Source organism: Chanodichthys erythropterus, chromosome 14 (genome assembly GCF_024489055.1).
Source record: "Chanodichthys erythropterus isolate Z2021 chromosome 14, ASM2448905v1, whole genome shotgun sequence".
Classification (NCBI taxonomy): domain Eukaryota; kingdom Metazoa; phylum Chordata; class Actinopteri; order Cypriniformes; family Xenocyprididae; genus Chanodichthys; species Chanodichthys erythropterus.
This window is the reverse complement of record NC_090234.1, coordinates 37,219,689-37,242,697: the sequence shown is the minus strand read 5'-3', so window position 1 is coordinate 37,242,697 and position 23,009 is coordinate 37,219,689. Positions and strand designations below refer to the sequence as shown.

Genomic DNA, 23,009 nt, shown 5'->3' with positions numbered 1-23,009 from the left:
AAACCATGCCCCGCCTACAGTCATACGTCAGATATACGTCACAAAAGAGAAGAAAAGACAATCACAATTTTCTCTTTATTGGTTAAAAATCTGGATTAGCACTTTTTCTATTTCTAATCTATCTGTCTTTCTATTTATTTACTAAAAAAAATAAAAAAAAAAATGAACACCTTGCTGCGTGCACTTTGCTATAGCAACTAGTTACTAAAAATAACCAGTTGAAACCACGTGAAATTTATTTCCAGTGTAAAATAACTGGGACTTGACACAGCACATGTTGTTACTTACCGTTGCCCACTTGTTGATTTGATTGCTTCTATTGTTCTCAATTGTAAGTCGCTTTGGATAAAAGTGTCTGCTAAATGATTAAATGTAAATGTAGTAATTAAAAGTTTGTGGGTTCAAACCTGGTGTAACCCCTTTAAATTTGAGAGGGTTTTACAAACATAAATTAAGAGAAGATGCAGCAGCCTCTCTTTTCAAGTTCAGGTTGTGATCATCTGTATGAGAGTAAAGATCTGAATAATTTAGAAAAGAGCAAATTTGTAAAATAATAGAGAAGAGGGGAAAACAATAGCCACATTTACATGGACACTTTTTGTTTCAATCTGAATGATTTCAATCCGAAGTAACATAGTGGTTACATGAACGTTAAATACAGTGATCAAGTTGATATGCATATTTATGTCACAAGCTGCAAATCAGATTTAAAAGCCGGGTAGGTGATTTGTTATGCTGGTTGAAAGTCTCTTAACATCCTGATATCAATCACTATATTAAATGGTCTAAATTTATATATATATATGTATATGTATATATATGTATATGTGTATATATATATATATATATATATATATATATATATATATATATATATATATATATATATATATATATATATATATATATATATATATATATGTTGCTTAAAAGTTTGTGATCCCCTTGCAGAATCTGTGAAAATGTGAATCATTTTAAGAAAATAAGAGGGATCATACAATATGCTTATTATTTTTTATTTAGTACTGTCCTGAGTAAGATATTTTACATAATTTTTTTTTTTTTTTTTACATATGGTCCACAAGACAAAAAAAAAGGGAAAAAAAAGAAAAAAAAGCTGAATTTATAAAAATAACCCACTCAAAAGTTTGTGAACTCTTGATTCTTAATACTGTGTGTGTGGTTAGCTAGATGATCTACGACTGCTTTTTTGTTTTGTGATTGTTGTTCATGAGTCCCGTTTGTCCTAAACAGTTAAACTGGCCAATATTCAAACACAACTATTAAAAAAGGTTCAAACATTCACCGATGCTCCAGAAAGAAACACGTTGCATTAAGAGCCGGGGGGTGAAAACATTTGGATAAAAAACAGGATAAAGATGTCCAAATGTTTCTTATTTTGTTTAAATATCTCTCTCTCTTTTTTCTTTCATTTAGTACTGCCCTTCGGAAGCAACAGAAGACACTTAAATGTTTGCCAGAAGACAAATTAAGTACAATATTCCTTTATCTTCGAATTCAAAAGGTTTTCACTCCCCGACTCTTAATGCATCGTGTTTCCTTCAGGCGCATCAGTGAATGTTTGAACCTTTTTTAATAGTTGTGTTTGAGTCCCTCAATTGTCCTCGGTGTGAAAAGATGGATCTCAAAATCATACAGTCACTGCTGGAAATGGTTCAAATACGCAAAAGATGCTGGAAAACCATAGAATTTTTGGCACTTGGAGGATTTTTTAGAAGAATATTGGGCAGTTTAACTGCCCAGGACAAAGAAAGGGACTCACGGACAACCATCACAAAACAAAAAATCAGTCGTTGATCATCCAGGTAATGACACACAGTATTAAGAACCAAGGGTTCATAAAATTTTGAAATGGGTCAGATTTATAAATTCAGCCATTTTTGTGTCTTGTAGACTTTATGTAAACATCGTTTATGTAAAATGTCTTACTCAGGACAATACTAAATAAAATAAAATGACATGCATTTTGTATGATCCCTATTATTCTGTTAAAATTATTCACATTTTCACAGATTCTGCAAGGGGTTCACAAACTTTCAAGCAGCACTATATATATATATAGTCTGTGGAAGGTGTAGTACCATAAAATATTGAATGCAATGATATGATGTCCTACTTGCCTGTCAACCTATGCATTTCCATTCCTCCGCGCACCCTGCTCGCACAGACATCACACGTCATCAGCACATTTCATGCTGCAGAGTTAGACAGACGTCACTCACCGAGCACTGCAACAAAATCAGCTGCCACTTTTAACTGTTCTCCTGAACCAAAACAACAAGCTTATGCTGCATTCACACAATAATGTCATTTGGAATAGATGTAAACCCATGACATTATACTCGGAGCTATTTGTGACTCAAATTTCGGCATTTCAATGGCAACACTATCAACGCTGAAATGAATCTGCAGCAGTCAGGTAGTACAGGTCATACTGCTGTATGTTCATTATTATTGTAAAGTTATGTGCTTTGAGACATGAGGTATTTTAACGCAGTCTCTCGTGACGCTTTTGTTTGCTCCCTGCTGTACGTTAATGTGTTTTGAAGGAGGCATGACATTGGAGAGTGCTCTGAAGGAAGGGTGGGAAAAAGCTAGCTCGCTATTGCTATTGCCTCTCCAAAAATTGCTTACCCTACTTTTAATCTTTTGGCATGCGCACATTGCATGAATATACAGAGTTTTCTCTTTTTTATTCCAATTGAGGTTTTTATATGGAGCATTTTCATTCGGATTGGACTATTAAATCGATTGTAATCGGAATACAATGCTCCATGTAAACGCTCCTATAATGTGTTGTAAGTTTATTTTCAAATAAGACTGTGATAAGAATTTATACTCTTTATAGATTTTTCTGTAGTTTTGTATGATGTGAATAATTAGCAGTAGAAATCTGAAGAGAAAAAAAACTGAAGATGTGTAAATGCTCAACTGTATACATTATGAATTAGTGATTAGATTTTCTAGATTAGTATTCTCTTTTGCATTCTGCCTAGAAGTGTTAATGTGCAGTCACAGATATGAATTCCATCACGGAACAGATTTGAGATCCCCCATCTGGTACCTTTGATTTAATCAGATAGTAACAAAGTGAATGAGATCATACAAGTAAGCAGTCTGTATTGCGCCGTTTTTTTTATTTTTTTATAACCTCTTCCATCAGAGTGATGACGTTGGATGATCAAATGGCAAGTCAGCAGATTTCCATAATCTCGTCACACAGGGGAGTGCAGCTGTGCATCCAGAATGCAAAAGCAATGCATAGATACAGAAATACAAACACACTCAGTACTTTGAATCATTTTAGACAAGAAACATGTTTACCCATTGAAAGCAACGCAAAACTTATTACAAAATAATTCTTATTAATGTATTGTGGATGCTTTACCATAGGTCATTTTTCACAATATGAAATAGACTTATATTTTTCTCTGTCACTGCAAGGAGTTCTAACATAAAGTGATCAGTCAAATGTTATGTGAAAAGGAGTAAGGGGGAATGCTCAGGTAGCTAGCTTGAAGCTAGCTTAAGAACAGGTCCAGTCTAGTCAAATCAGGTATAGGAGTCTTTGTTACATCCAAGCATGTATTGTGTGTATATGTGTATGTGTCTGCATGTGGTTTCAATGGAACAGATATATACAGTTTTAGGCTACACAAAGCCTTAGCTTACCCTATCAGATCTTTTTTTTTCCCCCTCATCTCAAGAAATATCTGCGTACACATGAAACCACTGAAACGACTCAAAACAATGTAGTGTACATGCCAGAGCAGTATATGGCGCTGTAATTCTGCCACAGATACACACTAAAAAACGGAGAAGAAGACTTGGAGCATGTGCATAAACCTTGTGCACTGTATACAAACTTTAGTAAAGCTTCGAAATAAAGCTTTATTTTAATCAAGCTTTAGGCTCGGTAGCTTCTGCAGCACGAACACAAGCATGTAGTCTGCTATTGTTGCTGTTTTGTGCTGTTAGCGGTGACTGAGTAGGGTCGACACGTGGCGTGATGACATAATTGTTTCACAAAATATACGGATTGGCTGTACACACGAAAACGCAAAGGGCGTCATTTTCAGATTTATCCACTCTGGGATAGCGGTTTCACCTTTTGAAAATGCCGGGTCCGTCTGGATGAAACGCCTATACGATACAAAATGTTTGCTTATACAGCTAAACTCGTCTCCGTGTGGACGGGGCCTTAGTTTACCAATAAACAATGGTAAATCAGTTACAAGGCAACTACAAATACACCATTGAATTCACAGGTAGTCAAGTAATATAAACAATACATGAGGCTATCTACTCATACTATAAGCTAACTAAAGCACATGCCAAAACAGGAAATATAACAAACCTGAAATAAACACATTAAGGCCAAACTTAAGTCATACAAAAATCTCTAAATATCAAACAAAAGCACAAACATAGTCAGTTACGCACACACAGGAAAATCAAAGGAGTAGACTCAGTCCTCTGCAACAGAATAGGAAAGCTGTGGGCACAGGTAAAAGCCTGTGAGAGTTCTGATTGGGTGGGTGGAGCTTGGGGCTAAACGGGGAAATGAACAAGCTATGAGGGGTGTGGCACTTGCCTTGAGGCTGCAGCTTAGGGACACAAAACTTCCCAACAGTATGTATTATTTAACCTATTTAGAACATGCTGGAATTTTCCACTCACCCCATGTTACATCTGCAAGGTTTGATCCTTGATCTACCACTGTTGCATTCTTCAGTGAGGCATTAAAGTCCCCCTTAAATCAAAATGTAAGTTTTTTAGCTTTTAGTATGAATATGTTAGCCTTAAGTTTATGAATAAGCTGGTATGTTCCAAAACAATGGCAAAATTCGCATATAGGAGATATAAGCTTTCAAAACTTAAAGTCTCTCACATCCGCTAAAATGGATCACGGATTTTCATGACATCACAACACACTTCAGTTTCTCGTCAAATCTTCTGTCCAATCAAATGCTCTCTAGAATCTGAAGTCCTGCCCCTCCTACACTGCACTGAAGCTACGGCTGAAATCGGTCATTTGTTCACACATTTACTAGTTTCTACATGGTGAATGGCACATAGTACACTATATAGAGAATAGGGGATGATTCAGACAGTGTAAATATGCCTTCCTTTGACGCGAAAGAGGTCCGTTTTCGCGTTCGTGTCACATGAACCGCCACAATAATACCACAAAAGGTATCAAACCCATCTGAATTCTGCACAGAATGCTGTATATTAAAGCGATATAAAGGACATTCGGAGGAGAAACGGTTAGAGATTAGAGAAAAACTGAGGTTTTACAGAGTCTAACAGCTCTTGCCGAGCTGTAACATAAACACAACGCTATTGGCTATTTTAAAAAAGGGGCGGGGCTGTTGGATATGTCACCCTGTCTTCCTGTTTCAGTTGAAATTACGTCAACACATTGAATAATGCTGTGCATTCCAACACTCTGCAGTGGGCCTTTAACCCCAGGTTACTCCAGTAGGATTGTCCCTGTAAGTTACTTTGGATAAGAGTCTCGGATGACTGCTTACAATCTTTAAAATAAAGGTTCCAAAAGGTTTTTTTTTGCAGCGATGCCATAGAAAAACCATTTTGCTTCCCCAAAGAGGCTTTCAATAAACAGTTCTTAAAAGAATATTTTTTTCTTATTGTGAAGAACAATTTAAATTGTTAGTTCACCCAAAAAGGAAAATAATGTAATTTATTACTCACCATCAAGTCATACTACACCCCTAAAACCTTCGCTCATCTTCGGAACACAAATTAATTACCTTTATGGATCTTGAGAGAGGAAGTACCATTGCCTTGCAGCCAATTCCATTGGTTAAGAATAAGGTGTAGGGTGGGGTTAGGGTTTAGTTTTGTTCTGGCATTCTGGTAATCAGCACAGTGACTGACATGACCAAGGAAATCTTTAGAATCGGCTGCAGGGAAGAGTTTGTGCTGAACTGGTTTGGGGGGGAAAAATCATGCGTCCTGATGAGGTATTCATTAAGCAGTCTTTTGTTCTTCCGTACAGCTTTATTGGGTGTTGCACATTGATTTTAGACTCCCACAATGCACAGAAGGAGTGCTCACACTTTAATTTCTGAACATAGTGATGTTTATGTAAAGGCATTAGAAATGATCTGGCCTTCGCTGTGGGGACTGAGAGAAACCCACAGTTCTCAGGGGTACTGAATTCGATATTCCGAGGAAGAAATGTCTGCTGTCTTCGACATCCAAAGATTTTGAATTGGTTTTATAAGAGTGTAAAAACATACTGTTCCTCTCAAGGGATGAGAATTAATTAGCCTCACCATCTGGTAATTACGGTAAAAAACAGTAGGTGAGATTGTTGATAATCGTTGACATGCATAGCGTTTCAACTCACTCTCGTTTCATGGGGCTTGTATCAGAATATTGCTTGCTGTTCTGTTTACACTGAATGAGATTATCTGTTTGAGTGCTCACTGTTACCACATAGAGCACTTCTTATCCACAGTCTAATAACTTACTTCTTCACAACCTCAGGTGAGCAATATCTCTGAGTCTGAGTTAGCATTCTACCCACTTTTCCCATTTTGTAGTCCATTTTTAATGGTCCTGACCCTCCCTTATAATATGGATCACCTAGTTTGTAATTTTTTGTTCGTATGTGTCTTAAGCCCAAATAACTTAAAAAGCTTCAGTATTAATTGCATTTGTATCAGAAAACGTGTCAATATTAAAAATAACTGTTTAGTGTGAAAAACATTGTGTAAATTAATGTGAAGCATACACACATTTTGGGTAAGTTATGTGAGTGGCTGTTAATTTTATACTGATGCTACATTTATCACTGGTAGAAGAATCAAGTGTTACACTTTCATTTCAAGGGAGAGTAGCTATAGCTGTTGATTTTTTGCAGGGTTTTTTTTTGTTAAAAGGGGAAAGATAAAGTTAGTTACTCTGTTTTTAAACAGTTTCTTGCTTTTTTGCACATTGACTTAGGGTTAAGATGCACTTAATATACTGTCTATGTTAGCTAATCATACAAATAGTGTGGTTATAGCACTCATACATTTTTGTATGTTTGGAAATGTACATTATTAAGGTATTATTGACAGCATCTAAAACAATAAGCATTTCACCTAACTTTAGAGACGTACAAATGTTTACAAATCTTTTTATGTTGATATTGAATTCATTAGTGGATTTTATTTTATTTAATGAATTAGATTAATGAAATATGTTCAGTTGCATCACATTTATGTAACACATTTGCATACTTTGAAAGTTTCTGATTTATATTAAAATATAACTATATAAACGTATTTATAATATAAATATAAAGGATTGGTAAAGATGTTTGTTTCTAAAGCAGTCACAAATACTTACATTTTAGATGCTGCCATTATATCCAAGTTTTCAACCTATATCTGAACATAAAAAATGTGAAAATGTTAGGAATACCTACAAATAATAATGAAATCAGTCTGAATATGTATGTACAGTCAACATTCTCTAGTGTTATTATTTGCACTAGCAAATGTAGAAGTCAAACTGACATGTATGTAATGATGTGTGACAGTTCAGTCTGACATTTGTCAGTGAGCCAAAATCAAAGTGATTGCATCTCAAATGCATTTTAGCACCTAATTCAGTCAAGCATATTTTTATAGACATACATATACAGTGGGTAAGGAGAGTATTCAGACCCCCTTAAATTTTTCACTCTTTGTTATATTGCAGCCATTTACTTTTTTTTTTCTCATTAATGTACATACAGCACCCCGTTTTGACAGAAAAACACAGAATTGTTGACATTTTTGCAGATTTATTAAAAAAGAAAAACTGAAATATCACATGGTCCTAAGTATTCCGACCCTCAGTATTGCTCAGTATTTAGTAGAAGCACCCTTTTGATCCAATACAGCCATGAGTCTTTTTGGGAAAGATGCAACAAGTTTTTCACACCTGGATTTGGGGATCCTCTGCCATTCCTCCTTGCAGATCCTCTCCAGTTCTGTCAGGTTGGATGGTAAATGTTGGTGGACAGCCATTTTTAGGTCTCTCCAGAGATGCTCAATTGGGTTTAAGTCAGGGCTCTGGCTGGGCCATTCAAGAACAGTCACGGAGTTGTTGTGAAGCCACTCCTTCATTATTTTAGCTGTGTGCTTAGGGTCATTGTCTTGTTGGAAGGTAAACCTTCGGCCCAGTCTGAGGTCCTGAGCACTCTGGAGAAGGTTTTCATCCAGGATATCCCTGTACTTGGCCGCATTCATCTTTCCCTCAATTTCAACCAGTCGTCCTGTCCCTGCAGCTGAAAAACACCCCCACAGCATGATGCTGCCACCACCATGCTTCACTGTTGGGACTGTATTGGACAGGTGATGAGCAGTGCCTGGTTTTCTCCACACATACCGCTTAGAATTAAGGCCAAAAAGTTCTATCTTGGTCTCATCAGACCAGAGAATCTTATTTCTCACCATCTTGGCAAACTCCATGCAGGCTTTCATTTGTCTTGCACTGAGGAGAGGCTTCCGTCTGGCCACTCTGCCATAAAGCCCCGACTGGTGGATGGCTGCAGTGATGGTTGACTTTCCACAACTTTCTCCCATCTCCCGACTGCATCTCTGGAGCTCAGCCACAGTGATCTTTTGGTTCTTCTTTACCTCTCTCACCAAGGCTCTTCTCCCCCAATAGCTCAGTTTGGCTGGACGACCAGCTCTAGGAAGGGTTCTGGTTGTCCCAAACATCTTCCATTTAAGGATTATGGAGGCCACTGTGCTCTTAGGAACCTTAAGTGCAGCAGAAATTTTTTTGTAACCTTGGGCAGATCTGTGCCTTGCCACAATTCTGTCTCTGAGCTCTTCAGGCAGTTCCTTTGACCTCATGATTCTCATTTGCTCTGACATGCACTGTGAGCTGTAAGGTCTTATATAGACAGGTGTGTGGCTTTCCTAATCAAGTCCGAATCAGTATAATCAAACACAGTTGGACTCAAATGAAGGTGCAGGACCATCTCAAGGATGATCAGAAGAAATGGACAGCACCTGAGTTAAATATATGAGTGTCACAGCAAAGGGTCTGAATACTTAGGACCATGTGATATTTCAGTTTTTCTTTTTTAATAAATCTGCAAAAATGTCAACAATTTTGTGTTTTTCTGTCAACATGGGGTGCTGTGTGTACATTAATGAGGAAAAAAAAATGAACTTAAATGATTTTAACAAATGGCTGCAATATAACAAAGAGTGAAACATTTAAGGGTATCTGAATACATTCCGTACCCACTGTACTGTAGACATTTCTCTTTTTTTATTTCATTCATCAATTGTCTCCTGCCACCAATGGTTTACTCAAATCTATAATGCCATATATGATATAAAGAAAGCTTATTTTCCTAAAAATTACACAAACAGTGTCACTTCTTTTCCTCTGCTGAAGATGGCAATCCAAAATGTGACCCTCTTGTCCCATCAGTGCTGCAACAATAGCTTTGCTATACATGGACCAGGTGTGTCACAGAACAAAATACACCCGTGTGACGCGTCACCATACCCCCCAGACAACCTGACAGTCAACGGTGTGGTAAAAGACACAACCTGTTCAGTCCTCTCCAGCTGCAGTGCCTCTAAAAGCATCCCTCCCTGCACTTAAAAGATGTCACTCACTGGTCCTGAGTCAGCAATGGCTGCACTTTAGCCATATCTGTGTTTGCTGATGTCAGGGATCTTCAATTCCCCCACTCACACTTGAACACACTAACATGCTCTTCAGGTGAAAGGGAGACGAAAAGTAACCCTTTTTAAGTTCCTTTTCAATCTTTGTCCATCCATTTTTCTTTCTTCTCCTCCGCCCCTCAATAGCTACAGAAAGGTTGAAGTGAATGGTCTAGTATATGTGCTGAAACAGAGAGGACAATAATCTTCTGAAGCAAATAGTCATTTCTCAATGGCCATTTGATTCCACTCAGGATGCATTTCCCACCTTAAATCTCTCTAGAGCCTTTTCTTTCATTGTGAGTGAGTGATTTATGCCCACTCACTCTGAATAAAAGACTTCTGCCACCAATTAGATGATGGAAGTTGTCTGTCAGGCTGTCTGGGCAGTCAGCCTTGTTGAAATTTATTGTTCCTTGATTGAAGAGAGAAACTCATTCGGTACAAGTGTGAACCGGGTACCAAGCCCTCTGTGATGCCACTTGCGTTCCATCTCCTGCCAGCCCGTCTAATAATGCGTTTAACTTTTTTCTAAGATGCACCTATGGTTCTTAATGAGATGATGAGGGACCTGAGCAATTAAGTTTTTCAGCTGTCAGACACATTTGAAAAACGATGAAAGAGTCCTCAAATGTATTGCTCCGTCGGTGAGAAAGATAAGAACAGTTTGGCTGGAATTTATATTGCATGCGCATTCCATATTTTAAGCATATTAAAGGCATGTTGTATTTCACATTTTGCTGAATGATTGAAGAGCCATCATCGAGAGCAGAGCAAGGGAAAGGTGACGGAGACAGTCACCCCAAATCATAATAAATGCATTAAACATTTGTCTAAGATCATTCCAGATTGAAGCCTCACACAAGACCGTCAGCTCCACAAGAATCCGCCAAACCTCCAGATGCAGTTTGGGCTGGTTTCCATTTCATTGAGGTCGTCTGCACTCCCACGGCTTCATCTCATAAAAAAATAAACCTCCTCCTCGAACATCACACGCAAATTCAGGGAAAATTCCTTTTGAGGGTTGAGTATTTGTTTAGAGAACTGAAGCTTAAAGAGATTAAGATGACATTTCAATGTTCACAGTGTTTACGGTTCTGCTCTATTTGTGTCTTAATGTCTTGCATTTTAAACACATTGGGCATTTCCTGCTAAAATGTGGATCATCTGCTCTCTCCTGGATACGGATTTAGAAATAATACAGCGCAATCTCCAGCTCCTCAAGTGCTGGTGTATTTTGACAGTTTGAAGTTGAGCCGAGTTTCAAACAGAAGCGTCTACAGCAAGCTAGGGGAATCAAATTCAGGTCAAATTCTGTGATCCAAAGCAGATTGCTTTTATTTTGTACATCACAAACACAGTTGCTTTTTGCAAACCTTGCCACAAAGAGAAAACTTTAGACAAGATCCGTTTCAAGAGAAGTCAGGCTTGTGGCCTCCATATAGAGCACCACCCCATTGGAAGTGACAGAATCGATGGCCACTTTCCTTAAGGCTGAGAATTAGAGTATTGATGCTTTTGTGATTTTCTTAATGGCTTACTGGCAGGCTGACCACTTAATTATCTTAAATTGGCTGAGAAATACTCAGCTAGATGATGTTATTATTGAAACACAGTGTGAAATCACAGAGAATGTATGCATAACGTGTACAGCTGCTCAAGCTGAAGACCGAAAAACATAAGCATCCCTCGTGCGATGGCTGTTATAATTATCGTTGCTGCAGCAACCGAGCCTCCTCGTCAAGTAAGTGCATGCCAAGTCGCACACTTTGATTTTTAAGCTCATTCCACAGAGGTTAGAAATGAATAGATTATTGAAGAGATCTAATGCATTTGGTGATATGTCTTTTGTTTTTCATTTATGTTTAACTACAGAATCGATTTGGGGATATGTCTGTGGCAAGTTGTGATTTTTAAGAGAATCATAAGCAGCATTCTCCTATTTGTGCAAATTAATGAATATTTGAGTTCTTGCATAAAGTAGCCCAAAATGTTTTTGGATACGTAAACATCAATTTCATTGCATGATACATAATAAAATATCAAGCCATGTTGCAATCACTTTTTTAGTGGATTTAATTAAGTGTTCTAGCAGAGTTCAACACCTTGGGCACATTTTATATCCAGATAATGTCCAAATATCTAGATTTTAACTTTTTGTTGTTAAATTTAAAATTTTTGTTTTTTGTTTGAAAAGAGATTTTTCTTATGCTCACCAAGGCTGCATTTATTTGATCACAAATACAGTAAAAACAGTAATGTTGTGAAATATGAATATAATTTAAAATAACTGTTTTCTACTTTAATTTACTTTAAAATGTAATTTATTCCTGTGATGACAGAGCTGAATATTTTTAAGCAGTCTTCATGATCCTTCCTTTGATCAAATCATTCTAATATGCTGATTTGTTGCTCGGGAAACATTTAGAATTTGTTTTTTTAACAATATTTGGTAATACTTTAGAATAAAGGTCCATCATTAATAGGTAACTATGAGGAACTAATGCAGGACAAATGAGTTGTATTTCATTAACACTTCAGATAGCCTACTGCTATTAACTAATATGGAAACAAGATTAACTTATCAGTAAGTAATGGCAAATTTAGGACTGAGATTGTTCCTTAGGTAATCTGTAATTAATGAGATTAAGAACTGCTATGTCAAGTTATAAAGAATTACCATTTAATTACTAATTACAACATTGATGTGTCTAAGATGTAATCAACTGTCTTTTATGCAGAACATGGTCATAAAATGCATCACTAATTACTCATGTCATACTCTTTAAGAACTAATAGTAATGTTAACCATTATTTTAAACTAAAATAGTGGGCAGAGCTTTTACAGCTCATGCTTCGGTTGATCAAAAAACAACAACAGCCAAAATGATGAGTGTCAGTAACAGTGTTCAGCCTTAAATTGTTCAAACCGGAGTCGGACACTGATAAAGAGATTCAGGAAGAAGTTACAACTTTACAACTAATGGTTAGAAGATAAATTTATGCTGTTGCTGTGGAGTTGATTCAACTCATCAACTAGCATGTCCCGTCATGTTAATCTTTTGTGCAAATCCAGCGTTGAATTGACCCTCGTTTGTGAAGCAGTCCGGTGTAAAATGATGGCATGATCTACTACAACAACTCTTCCTCTTCTCTAAAGTAGCCCAACATGGCCTCACCTGCTTTATTGTGTGTTCTCGAGGGCAGGGTTTATGTAAATTTTAGCGTTAGTGAGTTAGTTAACCTGGAAAGGAGCTTGTTGTAGTCCTTAAACAGCAAATTCTTTAATAGAAAATATCTCCCTTTGCATTGAACTTTGAGAGTCGTAACTTTGCAGATGTTGTTTATGCACAAACAGCAACATTACACACAAACTAAAAGTGAAATCATAATCAACCACCCCTTTTTTTTAAAAGCTCTGTCTTTTAGAACTGAGTTTTCACTAAAGGTAACACATATTTTTGTTACCTTTAAATAATAAAAATATTAATTTCTTTGACATCACAACATGTTTAAGATTGCTAAACATAATTGAAAGCAGACGTTCTTCAGTGGGTTCTGTAACTGGTTTGGAAGCCATGCAAAGTCAGTCCTTACCTTTTCCTCCTGGTGGTCTCGCCAAATGGAGCCAAACATGGATTTGAGCTGCAATTCCCTTCCCTGGCCTTCCCTTCTGGGAGAGTGTAGTCACGCTCTAAGCCAGACCTGGAAGCTGTCAGGGTAATTGTGCCATCAGAATGTGCAGTTTCAAGTCTGTCATTTTTGAGATATTTGAAGAGAGACTAAAACTGCATTTTAGTGTATTGTTAACCGTCATTTTTTCTTGCTCCAGAAGAGAGGTCTCACAAGAACTGTGCAGAACCTCAGTCTTAATTTTTACCTTGTCTCTTTTTTTTTTTTACATCCTTCTCTCTCTTTCTTTACATTTCTTACCTACATGAGCTGATGGAATGTTTATGTGGATAAGCACCAGTGAACTGCAAAAGCGAAATGGAAACCTATTTGCCGACATGTGAAGTCGGGCTGTTATCAGCAGAGACCGACTTCCCGTACACCTCTGTATTCTGTCAGGCCTCGGCAGGTAGAGATTGAGAGAAAGAAAGAGATTTCTGCTTTCTCCTTCCTGATAAGTGAATGACATCTCCACAGGCCAGGTCACTGCGTGTGAGGCACGACAAGATACTTCTGATTGGAGCTGCGCATTTAGCTCTTATCTGTCCCTGCTGAGTCTGTGTGGGTACAAAGTAGAAAATGGTCAAAACAGAACAAAATAGAATCATTCAGGAGACCCAAATGATGTATGGCAAACAGACAATGTCTTCCCTGAGCACACAGAGCCATGATAATTCTCCGGAATGGTAGAAGTGCCCTTGTTGTGTAGCTGGCATAATGACTCATGTTTAATGCTTATCGTTGTGAAATGCTCTACTCCTTCGTACTCTGCACCTTATTTTGTAGGTGTAACTACTGCAAAGTACGAGCTCAAATCCCATCTGGACACTTGCTATCAAAACGTTTACTGTTAAATATGTTAGCTATGAACTTTTTGTGCACATCCTGCCCTTGTGCTAAATCTGCTGAGAGGCATCAGCAAAGCTTTTAAAGAAATAAAAAGTGAACACTGAGAAATAACAATGAAAAGTTTTATTGGTTTCTCTTTATAGCTCTGTTAGTCGTGAGTCTATGAGGTAGATGTTGCCATGGAGAATTAAGTTCTAAATCCAAACTGCATCTTATGCTGAATGTTTGCGGTCTATAATGAAAATTGATGAGAATGACTTTTACATTACTGACCTCTGAAATGACCAATTAGCTGTGAAGAAATAAAATTAGACAAATATACTTGTATTCTATACCTTAATAGAATCTAGTCAAACATATACAAACACATTGACGATGATCTAAAGAGATCAAAAACTAAAAATACATACAGCAGTTGCATACATAATTCTGGACATTATGACTTTATAATGCCATAAAGGAATACAGATGTACATTTTTATAATTATGGTATAATTTTATAAGTTACAAGTTACAGGTAAACATTACAGAGTGTTATAAACATTGCTGCTCACATGTTTTAATTGGTTATGATAATAAAAAATGTTTCCTGAGCACCAAATATAATTTCTGAAGGTCATGCGACAATGAAGAATGGGAGTGATGATGTTAAAAATTCATCTTTGCCATCACAGGAATAAAATACATTTTAAAATATATTCAAATAGAAAAGCGTTATTTGAAATTGTAATATTTCACAATATTGCTGTTTTACTGTATTTTTGACCAAATAAATGCAGTCTTGGTGATCATAAAAGACTTCTTTCAAAAACCTTAAAAAAAAAATCTTACCGACCGGCGAACGGTCAGTGTATGTTTTTTGTCATAACTTGTACCTAAGAAGGACATACCAAAAGCAATTAATGTGTCAAAAGCAACTCATCTGGGGCTTTTGTGCTGATTTGTATAGCCACCCATCTAATCATCAGTTGAATTCGAAGAGGCAAGGCAGTACTTTCATTTCTAGTTCTAGTCCAGGGGGTTAACACCTCCTTTTCTCACACTCTCTCAGTCACTCTCTCTCACATTATGTGTGTGTGAGTATGTGCAAGCATGCATACACAAAGAAGTGCCTAGAAACGTCTATGTTATTTTGGTTGTTTGCTTGTTTTTTTTTTTGTTTTTTGCTCAGTATGCAGTGTGCAGCTCAAAGCCTTGGGGTAAACGTAGGTTAAGGCTTCCTGTGGCATTTCAACTTTGCATAATTTGTTTGCTGAGATCCTCCAGCGATGGCTGTTCTACTTTAACCAGCTACACAAATTGGAGAGGTATATCAAAATCACATGTAGCCTAGCTAATGACGATTTGGTGCATAATTAATTTTCACGTCACTATGCATAGTGGAAGTGTGAGCCAGTAACATAAAGGAGTGGATGTATTTCTGTGAGAAGTCCTTATTTCCTCCCATTTAATTAAGATATATTTGGTATGTAGCCTAGTGTCTGTAAGGTTATAGCTGCTGGCTGAAGTGCCTGAGTATGTTGTTTTTCAAGCATGTCATTTTGTACTCTGGCTTGTGGAAAAGTGGGCACAAGGTCAACAACCACACTTTCAGAGTACAATCGCCTGTATATAGTTCAGAGATTATACACCTTCCATGGTTTCATTGTCAGGTATACACTAAGTTCACAGAGGTTTCCTCTATAAAGCCATTTCCAAGTGTTTGTCTCTATAGCAACAGAATGAAATAGTAGAAAGTTTGAGATTGCTGAAAATGTCCTTGTAGTTAAGAAACTCAGATATCCACACAGCAAGTCAAGACAGATTAGGAGGCTCTCTCTCTCTCTCTTCATCAAATAACTCTATGTTCTTTGCATAATATACTTCTCAGCATTGCATTTCTCCTCTCTCTGCAGATAATTCCCCACCACTCATCATTAGATTAATTCCAGTGGCGATTTCATGTCTTTGAAAGTTAAGTCATTTAGGGATTTCCCTACCTAACTGGAGACATCCTTCACAAACACCGAAACGGATGGAGAGAATTTCTCATATACTGAAAGATTAACTAAATACATAAATGCAAAGACATTTCCATATCTACTGAGTGTTTCTTCAACTCCAGACACTTTTGGCCTCGTAAACTTTTTAAAAACACTTTTCAAACTCTCTGTGTAATTTGTCCTCCATAGACTGTAATAAAGATGGACGACGCTCCTTCACTCTCTTCCATCGTAGTAACTGAAGCCGCCAGTGTGCCAATATGGCGCACTGGCGGCATATTTTGTCATCTTGAGTCTCGTGAAGTCGAGCCGCGATATCAATGTCCTGCCCAAACTCAGAACAACTCATTATGTCGGTGTGAAATAAACAGCTATGCAAATGTAGCTCCAATCACCTCGCGAAAATCCAGAAAAAGTCCGTTCGCGCCTCAATGGCTTCACTCAGAAAAGCTGTCAATGTCAACTGTCAATCATGAAGTGAACTAAACTAAAACCAAACTTAAAAAACCCGAACATTTGAACTGACACCAGCGTGATAAAAGCTGCCTAAAATTACAGAAATTGGGAAGAAAAAGAAAAAAATGAAATGTAATTTGATTGTTTAGTTTGTCTCATGTTCAAATACATTTCATGGAGAGGACGGGGTTTATGACCTATACTGCTTCCAGCCACCTGGGGGCGATCGAGCAGCTGTGGCTTCACTTTTCATGTGGCAGCTTGCTATACATTTTCACCACATGCCAAGTGCAACCTTCCACATACAAAATGCACTGAATAATGTGAAATGCAAATGCCTTTTACAGTTAGCACTTATTGATTAACTTACAGCAGTTCAGCGATTTATATGTGAGTTCTTTGTTGGGACTAAGTGTAGGGTTAAAAATGGGGGCAAATAAGTTAACCCTTTAATCAACATTAATCCTTCAACCCCACAGATTCAAAGCAAACTCATCCATCAGTAGTTGCATCTGAACTGTGCATTTTCTAAGGCAAGTGAGTCATATAGATTCTCAATCCTGTTTACCTGCACACATCTGCTAATTAGTTTTCCTCATAATTGCCACTTCTTTTATGGGTTGTGCTTTAGTGGTTCTAATCACTTTGTCCTTAAAATTCAAACTGACAAACGGGGATGTAAATCACACATTTGTATGCTAGTCTGAAGTATACGCACTCATGCATCTAGATTTGTGTGTGTGTTTGATGAGAAGGTAAGCCTCTTAAACTCTCTAGCAGTTCTTTGGCACTCTGGGTCTTGAGAGGGTGGGAAAACTGACCAAGTTTATGATGAGCTTTGCTCAACAGACCACTGACTTCTCAGTTTTTTCCACTTAAGCTCCTTATGCAGTGCTGCTCATCTGTTTCCCAGTGTCCGGTAAATAGACTGTGCTCAGAATCTCTTATTTTGCCCATAATATGACTTCTGCAAGGTGAAAAAGTCCCATTAGAGCGGCGTAACTCCCATCAACCCAACAGCGGTGCTTTATGCTTGAAACACAGGAACGTTTTTGTTCCCCACTTATGAGTGATTTATGATGTAATTCAAAGGATGGCAGCTGAAGCGAGAGTGCTGTTTAGCCCATACTGTGAGCTCATCATCTTTGCAGTAGCTGTGAATGAACTACCCAGGAAACAGCTCTGCGTGTTTGGAACCATAGGGACAAAGTCACTTAGCTATTCCTGTTAGATTACAGTACACCTTTACAAGCTCTGTGTCATTATTCATAAGGAGGAATATTTGTTTAGGTGTTCTTTTGCCCATATACTTACCATAACATTAACATGTATAATATGGACATTTTTAGAATGGAAAAGTTATAAATGGCTTTTTCTCACATTGTTAAACAGCTGATTTCTGTAATGTCATGCCAAACGTATTGCTTCCTGGCGGAACGAGTCAAAATACTTTGCGTTTTATGCATGGAATGTACAGGGATTAAGGTTACCAGATTTCTGAAAAGAAAACTATATGGACATTTCTACTTCAGCAGTCTGTAATGGTACGTCATTTTCTGTCATACTACTTTAAATTACATTTCCATCACCAACAAACTTTATAAACTCTGACAACTGTTCACAGTAAGGGCCTGTTCATACTAAGAATGATAACTCTATCTATCTCTATATCACTCACTTGCCTTCTAGCATTATTCTTGAAGGACAATAATGTTTACTGTAAAAATGCTTTAAAGATAGATTATTGGCTGTCAAAGTTTTTATCCTTCATCATGTAGAAAAAAAATTGCTCTTAAAGTCACCATGAAAAATGTTGTAGTACTTATTATAAATGATTTATCCGTGCACACCATTTATTATAATTCATAAACCCTCATATTCTTTAATCGAAAATGTTAACCACCACTCCCTTTCGAAAAGACGAGGGATGTGTTTGTTCAGCACATCCCACAAATGCTCAAATGGATTGAGATCTAGGGAATTCAGAGACCAAGTCAACACCTCACACTCATTGTGCTCCTCAAACCATTCCTGAACCATTTTTGCTTTATGGCAGAGCTCATTATCCTGCTGAAAGAGGCCACAGCCACCAGGGAATACAGTTTCCATGAAAGAGTTTACATGGCCTGCAACAATGCTTAGAGTCCACATGGATGGCAGGACCCAAGGTTTCCCAGCAGAACATTGCCCAAAGCATCACACTGCCTCCGCCGACTTGCCTTCTTCCCATAGTGCATCCTGGTGCCATGTGTTCCCAGGTAAGCGACGAACATGCACCCGGCCATCCATGTCATGTAAAAGAAAACGTGATTCATCAGACCAGGCCACCTTCTTCCATTGCTCCGTGGTCCAGTTCTGATTCTCACATGCCCAATGTCGGCGCTTTCGGTGGTGGACAGGGGTCAGCATGGACACCCTCTCACTGGTCTGCGGCTATGATGAGCTCCATACGCAACAAACTGCGATGCACTGTGTATTCTGACAAATTTCTACCAGAACCAGAATTAACTTCTTGAGCAATTTGAGCTACAGTAGCTCGTCTGTTTTAAGGATCCACATGGGCCAGCCTTCGCTCCCCACGTGCATCAATGAGCCTTGGGTGTCTATGACCCTGTCACCGGTTCACCACTGTTCCTTCCTTGGACCACTTTTGATACTGACCACTGCAGGCTGGGAACACCCCACAAGAGCTGCAGTTTTGGAGATGTTCTGACCTGGTCGTCTAGCCATCACAATTTGGCCCTTGTCAAACTCGCTCAAATCCTTACACTTGCCCATTTTTCTTGCTTCTAACACATTTGAGGACAAAATGTTCACATCACCTGTCAGTGGTCATAATGTTATGCCTGATCGGTGTACATCACAATAGGGAAGAAAAGACTATCACAACTTCCATTTCATGCCGACTTTAAGGTTTACCATGTTCTGCAAGTTTTTGTGGGTGAAATCCAGTCATTTCAGTAGAAATCCATGTGACTGAGAATTTCCCCAATGCAGATTTTGAGGGTTCACGTTGGTCATGCAAATTCACTGTGTTGACCAGCAGAAAGCTGCTTGGTTTGAAAGTGACTTCTGTGTGAGTTGTGCTTCATACATCTCTACACTACTGACGATAGAGCTTTTCTGCCCGCAGAAATTTTTGGTAACACTTTACTTGAAGCCTTTATAAATACTGCATTATGAAAGTATTTTTAATGCATTAATTATTCCTTGTAATGCACCTTATAATGCATTGAATGAACTCATGAATAATTGTAACCACAGTTATAATACATTATAATACTTATGTTATGCCTTTAGGACAGGGAAGGACAACTCTGGTCCTGGAGGGCCAGTGTCCAGCAGAGTTTAGCTCCAACCCTAATCAAACACACCTGAACCAGCTAATCAAGGTCTTTAGGATTAGTAGAAAGCTATAGGCAAGTGAGTTTTTATCAGGGATGGAGATAAACTCTGCAGGACACTGGCCCTCCAGGACCGGAGTTGTCCATCCCTGCTTTAGGATAATGCATTAAAACACATGACAAACAATACATTTCAGAAGTAACAGGGTATCAGCAATTATTGTAATACCTTTTAACTTTTGTTGCATTTATTTATGGAAAGATATAATGCAAACTGATGTAACAGCACCTTTAGATTTAGAATGATATTTAAAACTTGTTTACAGTTATCGTTCTTGGTGTGAACGGGCCTTAATTCACAGCACTCTTGTTCCCCTCAAAATAAAAATGGAAAAGTTGATCCTACAAGCATTCACCCATAGCAGTGACCTCTCTAGGTCCATTCATCAGTCTGACTCTTTTCTCACTGTCACATAAAAGCATTAAACACGAGGTTGTACACTGTGATTCTCTCTTTCAGTCATCTTCTGTTATCTGATGTCCTCCAAAGTGGCTAGTTCATCACAGGCTGAGCATCTGATGCCAGAGACACAGGGACAGCACCCCGGCCCTCCTCTGTCGATGTCATAGGCCGTAATAGAGTCATAAACCTTGAGGATCTGCTTGATTGAGTTGCATCAAACACAAAGAGGATGCTAATCTCATTATGCAGCTCCTTCATGTCACTCCTGTCCCAAACCCCTCCATTTTATGGGCTTTTGTAAGTTTTACGAGGCATCATTTAACAATTACAGGAGCCTGTCTGTTTGACCTTAAAGGTTCACTACAAGTTGAGCTCCGTCAGCTGAATTTGTGGCATACATTATTGCTGATTGAAACAGAACATAATTTCGACTATCCCTTTTTAATAAAGAATCGTGGTTACAATAAGGCACTTACAATGGAAGTTAATGTTAAACCCAAGACTTATATATTGCATATACATGAGACTTGTGTGATATAATTGCTTAATGACCATGTTGGTGTAAAGTTATATACACACTTTCCATTTTGTTGTCATGACAACACTAGCAACTAACATTTCCACATGATACCAGAAAGGGATGTTTTGTAATTATCTACAAAGCTCTGTTCACTGCAAGAATTATTGCAAAATCTCATAAAATAAATACATGAATAATAATAAAAATGATTCATGGAAACACCAAGATGTGAATACAATTTCCAAAATGCACATTATTAAAAAAAAAAAATGCTTGCTTGAGGTGGAAACATTTTTATTTGTTAAATGAATGATTGTTTCTACAAAAAAAAAAAAAAAATACTGAATAGATTTCTTGATGCTAAAAAAATATATTTTTGTAATTTAAATAAAGCTGAAATAAAATGAAATAAAAATTGAGGCTAAATAGTAATTACTAAAGGTTCAAATAAAATGAAAATGAAAACTGAAATTATAAAAATAAAAGCTAATTCAATATATGAATAAATTCTATAGTATGTAAATAACACTTGTATAGATAATTGGCTGCTGTTAATGCTGCATTCACACCATGTCCTAATTATCGTAATTACCTTCTATTCAGAAATGTTCATATCCTCTGGCTCAGAATTATGTGTTTCTTTGGCAACACTATCAACGGCAAAATAAATCTGCAGTGGTCAGTGGTCACATGGTACAAGTCAGAGCTCTCTGAAAATTCAGAGTTTACAAGTTGTTACTTTACAAGTCGAAATATCATAATTACAGTTTGTATTTGTATCTGATTTGTATTTTGCACCAATTTCCCCTGGAAGTGATGATTTTGAACCACAAATTCTTTTTTCAACTTAGATGAAATAATTATTTTATTGCATTACTGTAAACACTTTTTTTTTTAACTAATGGGCTGAGTATATGGAAATCAACATTATACCACAAATGTTGCCGATAGAGCTTAACTTATCGAACCCAGAACAATCCTTTAAGATTGCATTAGAAAATCTTGGCTGTGGGTTTATTGACTGAAGGAGAGTTGTGGGAACTTAGCAGTACCTGGCTATGATGGTGATGCATGTGTCTGGAAGGTATTTTATCTTGCATTTTAGCATAGTCTAATTTCTTATATCATAATTGTAAATGATGGCTGATTCGTCACATATTTGTAGTACACATTTTATTTTAGAGTCACCACAAATCAATGAGCTGCCCTCCTTGTGATAACCACAGACCAAGCGGCTTCTTTTGAGATCAATAGTAGTGATTTATTGATTTTGTTGCTCTAACTGGATTTCTCCAGTTGCACTCAACATTTCCACCCAGCTCTGTCATACCAAGAAACACATACAGGTTAATATGAAATTTACATTACATGGAAATATTCCTCAGCAGAAATATTCTCATCTATCTCTCTTAACCAGTTCAGTGTTGACCTTTCACTTTGTGTTGTGGCAATCATAAGTTGTCAGCGTTCGAGAATTGCATTCACAGAGGAAATGAAAAGATGATAATCTTTGGCAGTGATAAAATGAATCCCAGTGCAACAAGAACGTTTTAGGATGCCGCTCATCTGGATTCATGTTGGGGGGAGGGAGTTGTAGTGTAAAATCCCTTTACTTCTCACTCTATGTGAATGTGAGAAAACACCTCAGCGCAAACGCTTTCTCTGCTCAGCATATATAGAAGCCTACAGAGACATGATAAACCAGCTCCCTTTGAAAATGCCCTTAACATTTTCAGAAATGCAATTTTTTTCAAAACATACAGCATATTTTGTATCCAAGTAAAGCTGAATGTAGAGCTTTTAATTTTTGTGGTATAACACCAATATGTATAGATTCATAGCCACTACATGGCCAAAAATATGTGGAAATTAACAGGTTCACCTCCACCCATAACTATCAGGCGCATAAAATCAAGCATACAGTAATGTAACCTTGTCAAACAGATATTTGTTCAAGCATGGTAGTTAGGTGTGTATATCTGTGTCTGTTGCAATGACAAAATTATCAGT

General features: G+C 37.5%; 1 protein-coding gene across 1 annotated transcript in view; it reads left to right on the top strand.

Annotated features, from left to right (window-relative positions):
- nup35 (nucleoporin 35) overlaps positions 1 to 20,678 on the top strand; it is a 44,655-nt gene extending 23,977 nt beyond the window's left edge. The window contains exon 9 of the mRNA XM_067409169.1: positions 20,537 to 20,678. Coding sequence (XP_067265270.1) covers positions 20,537 to 20,554 — 18 coding nt within the window. The 3' untranslated portion in view covers positions 20,555 to 20,678. The remainder of the gene's footprint in view (positions 1 to 20,536) is intronic.
- Positions 20,679 to 23,009: the final 2,331 nt, after the last annotated feature.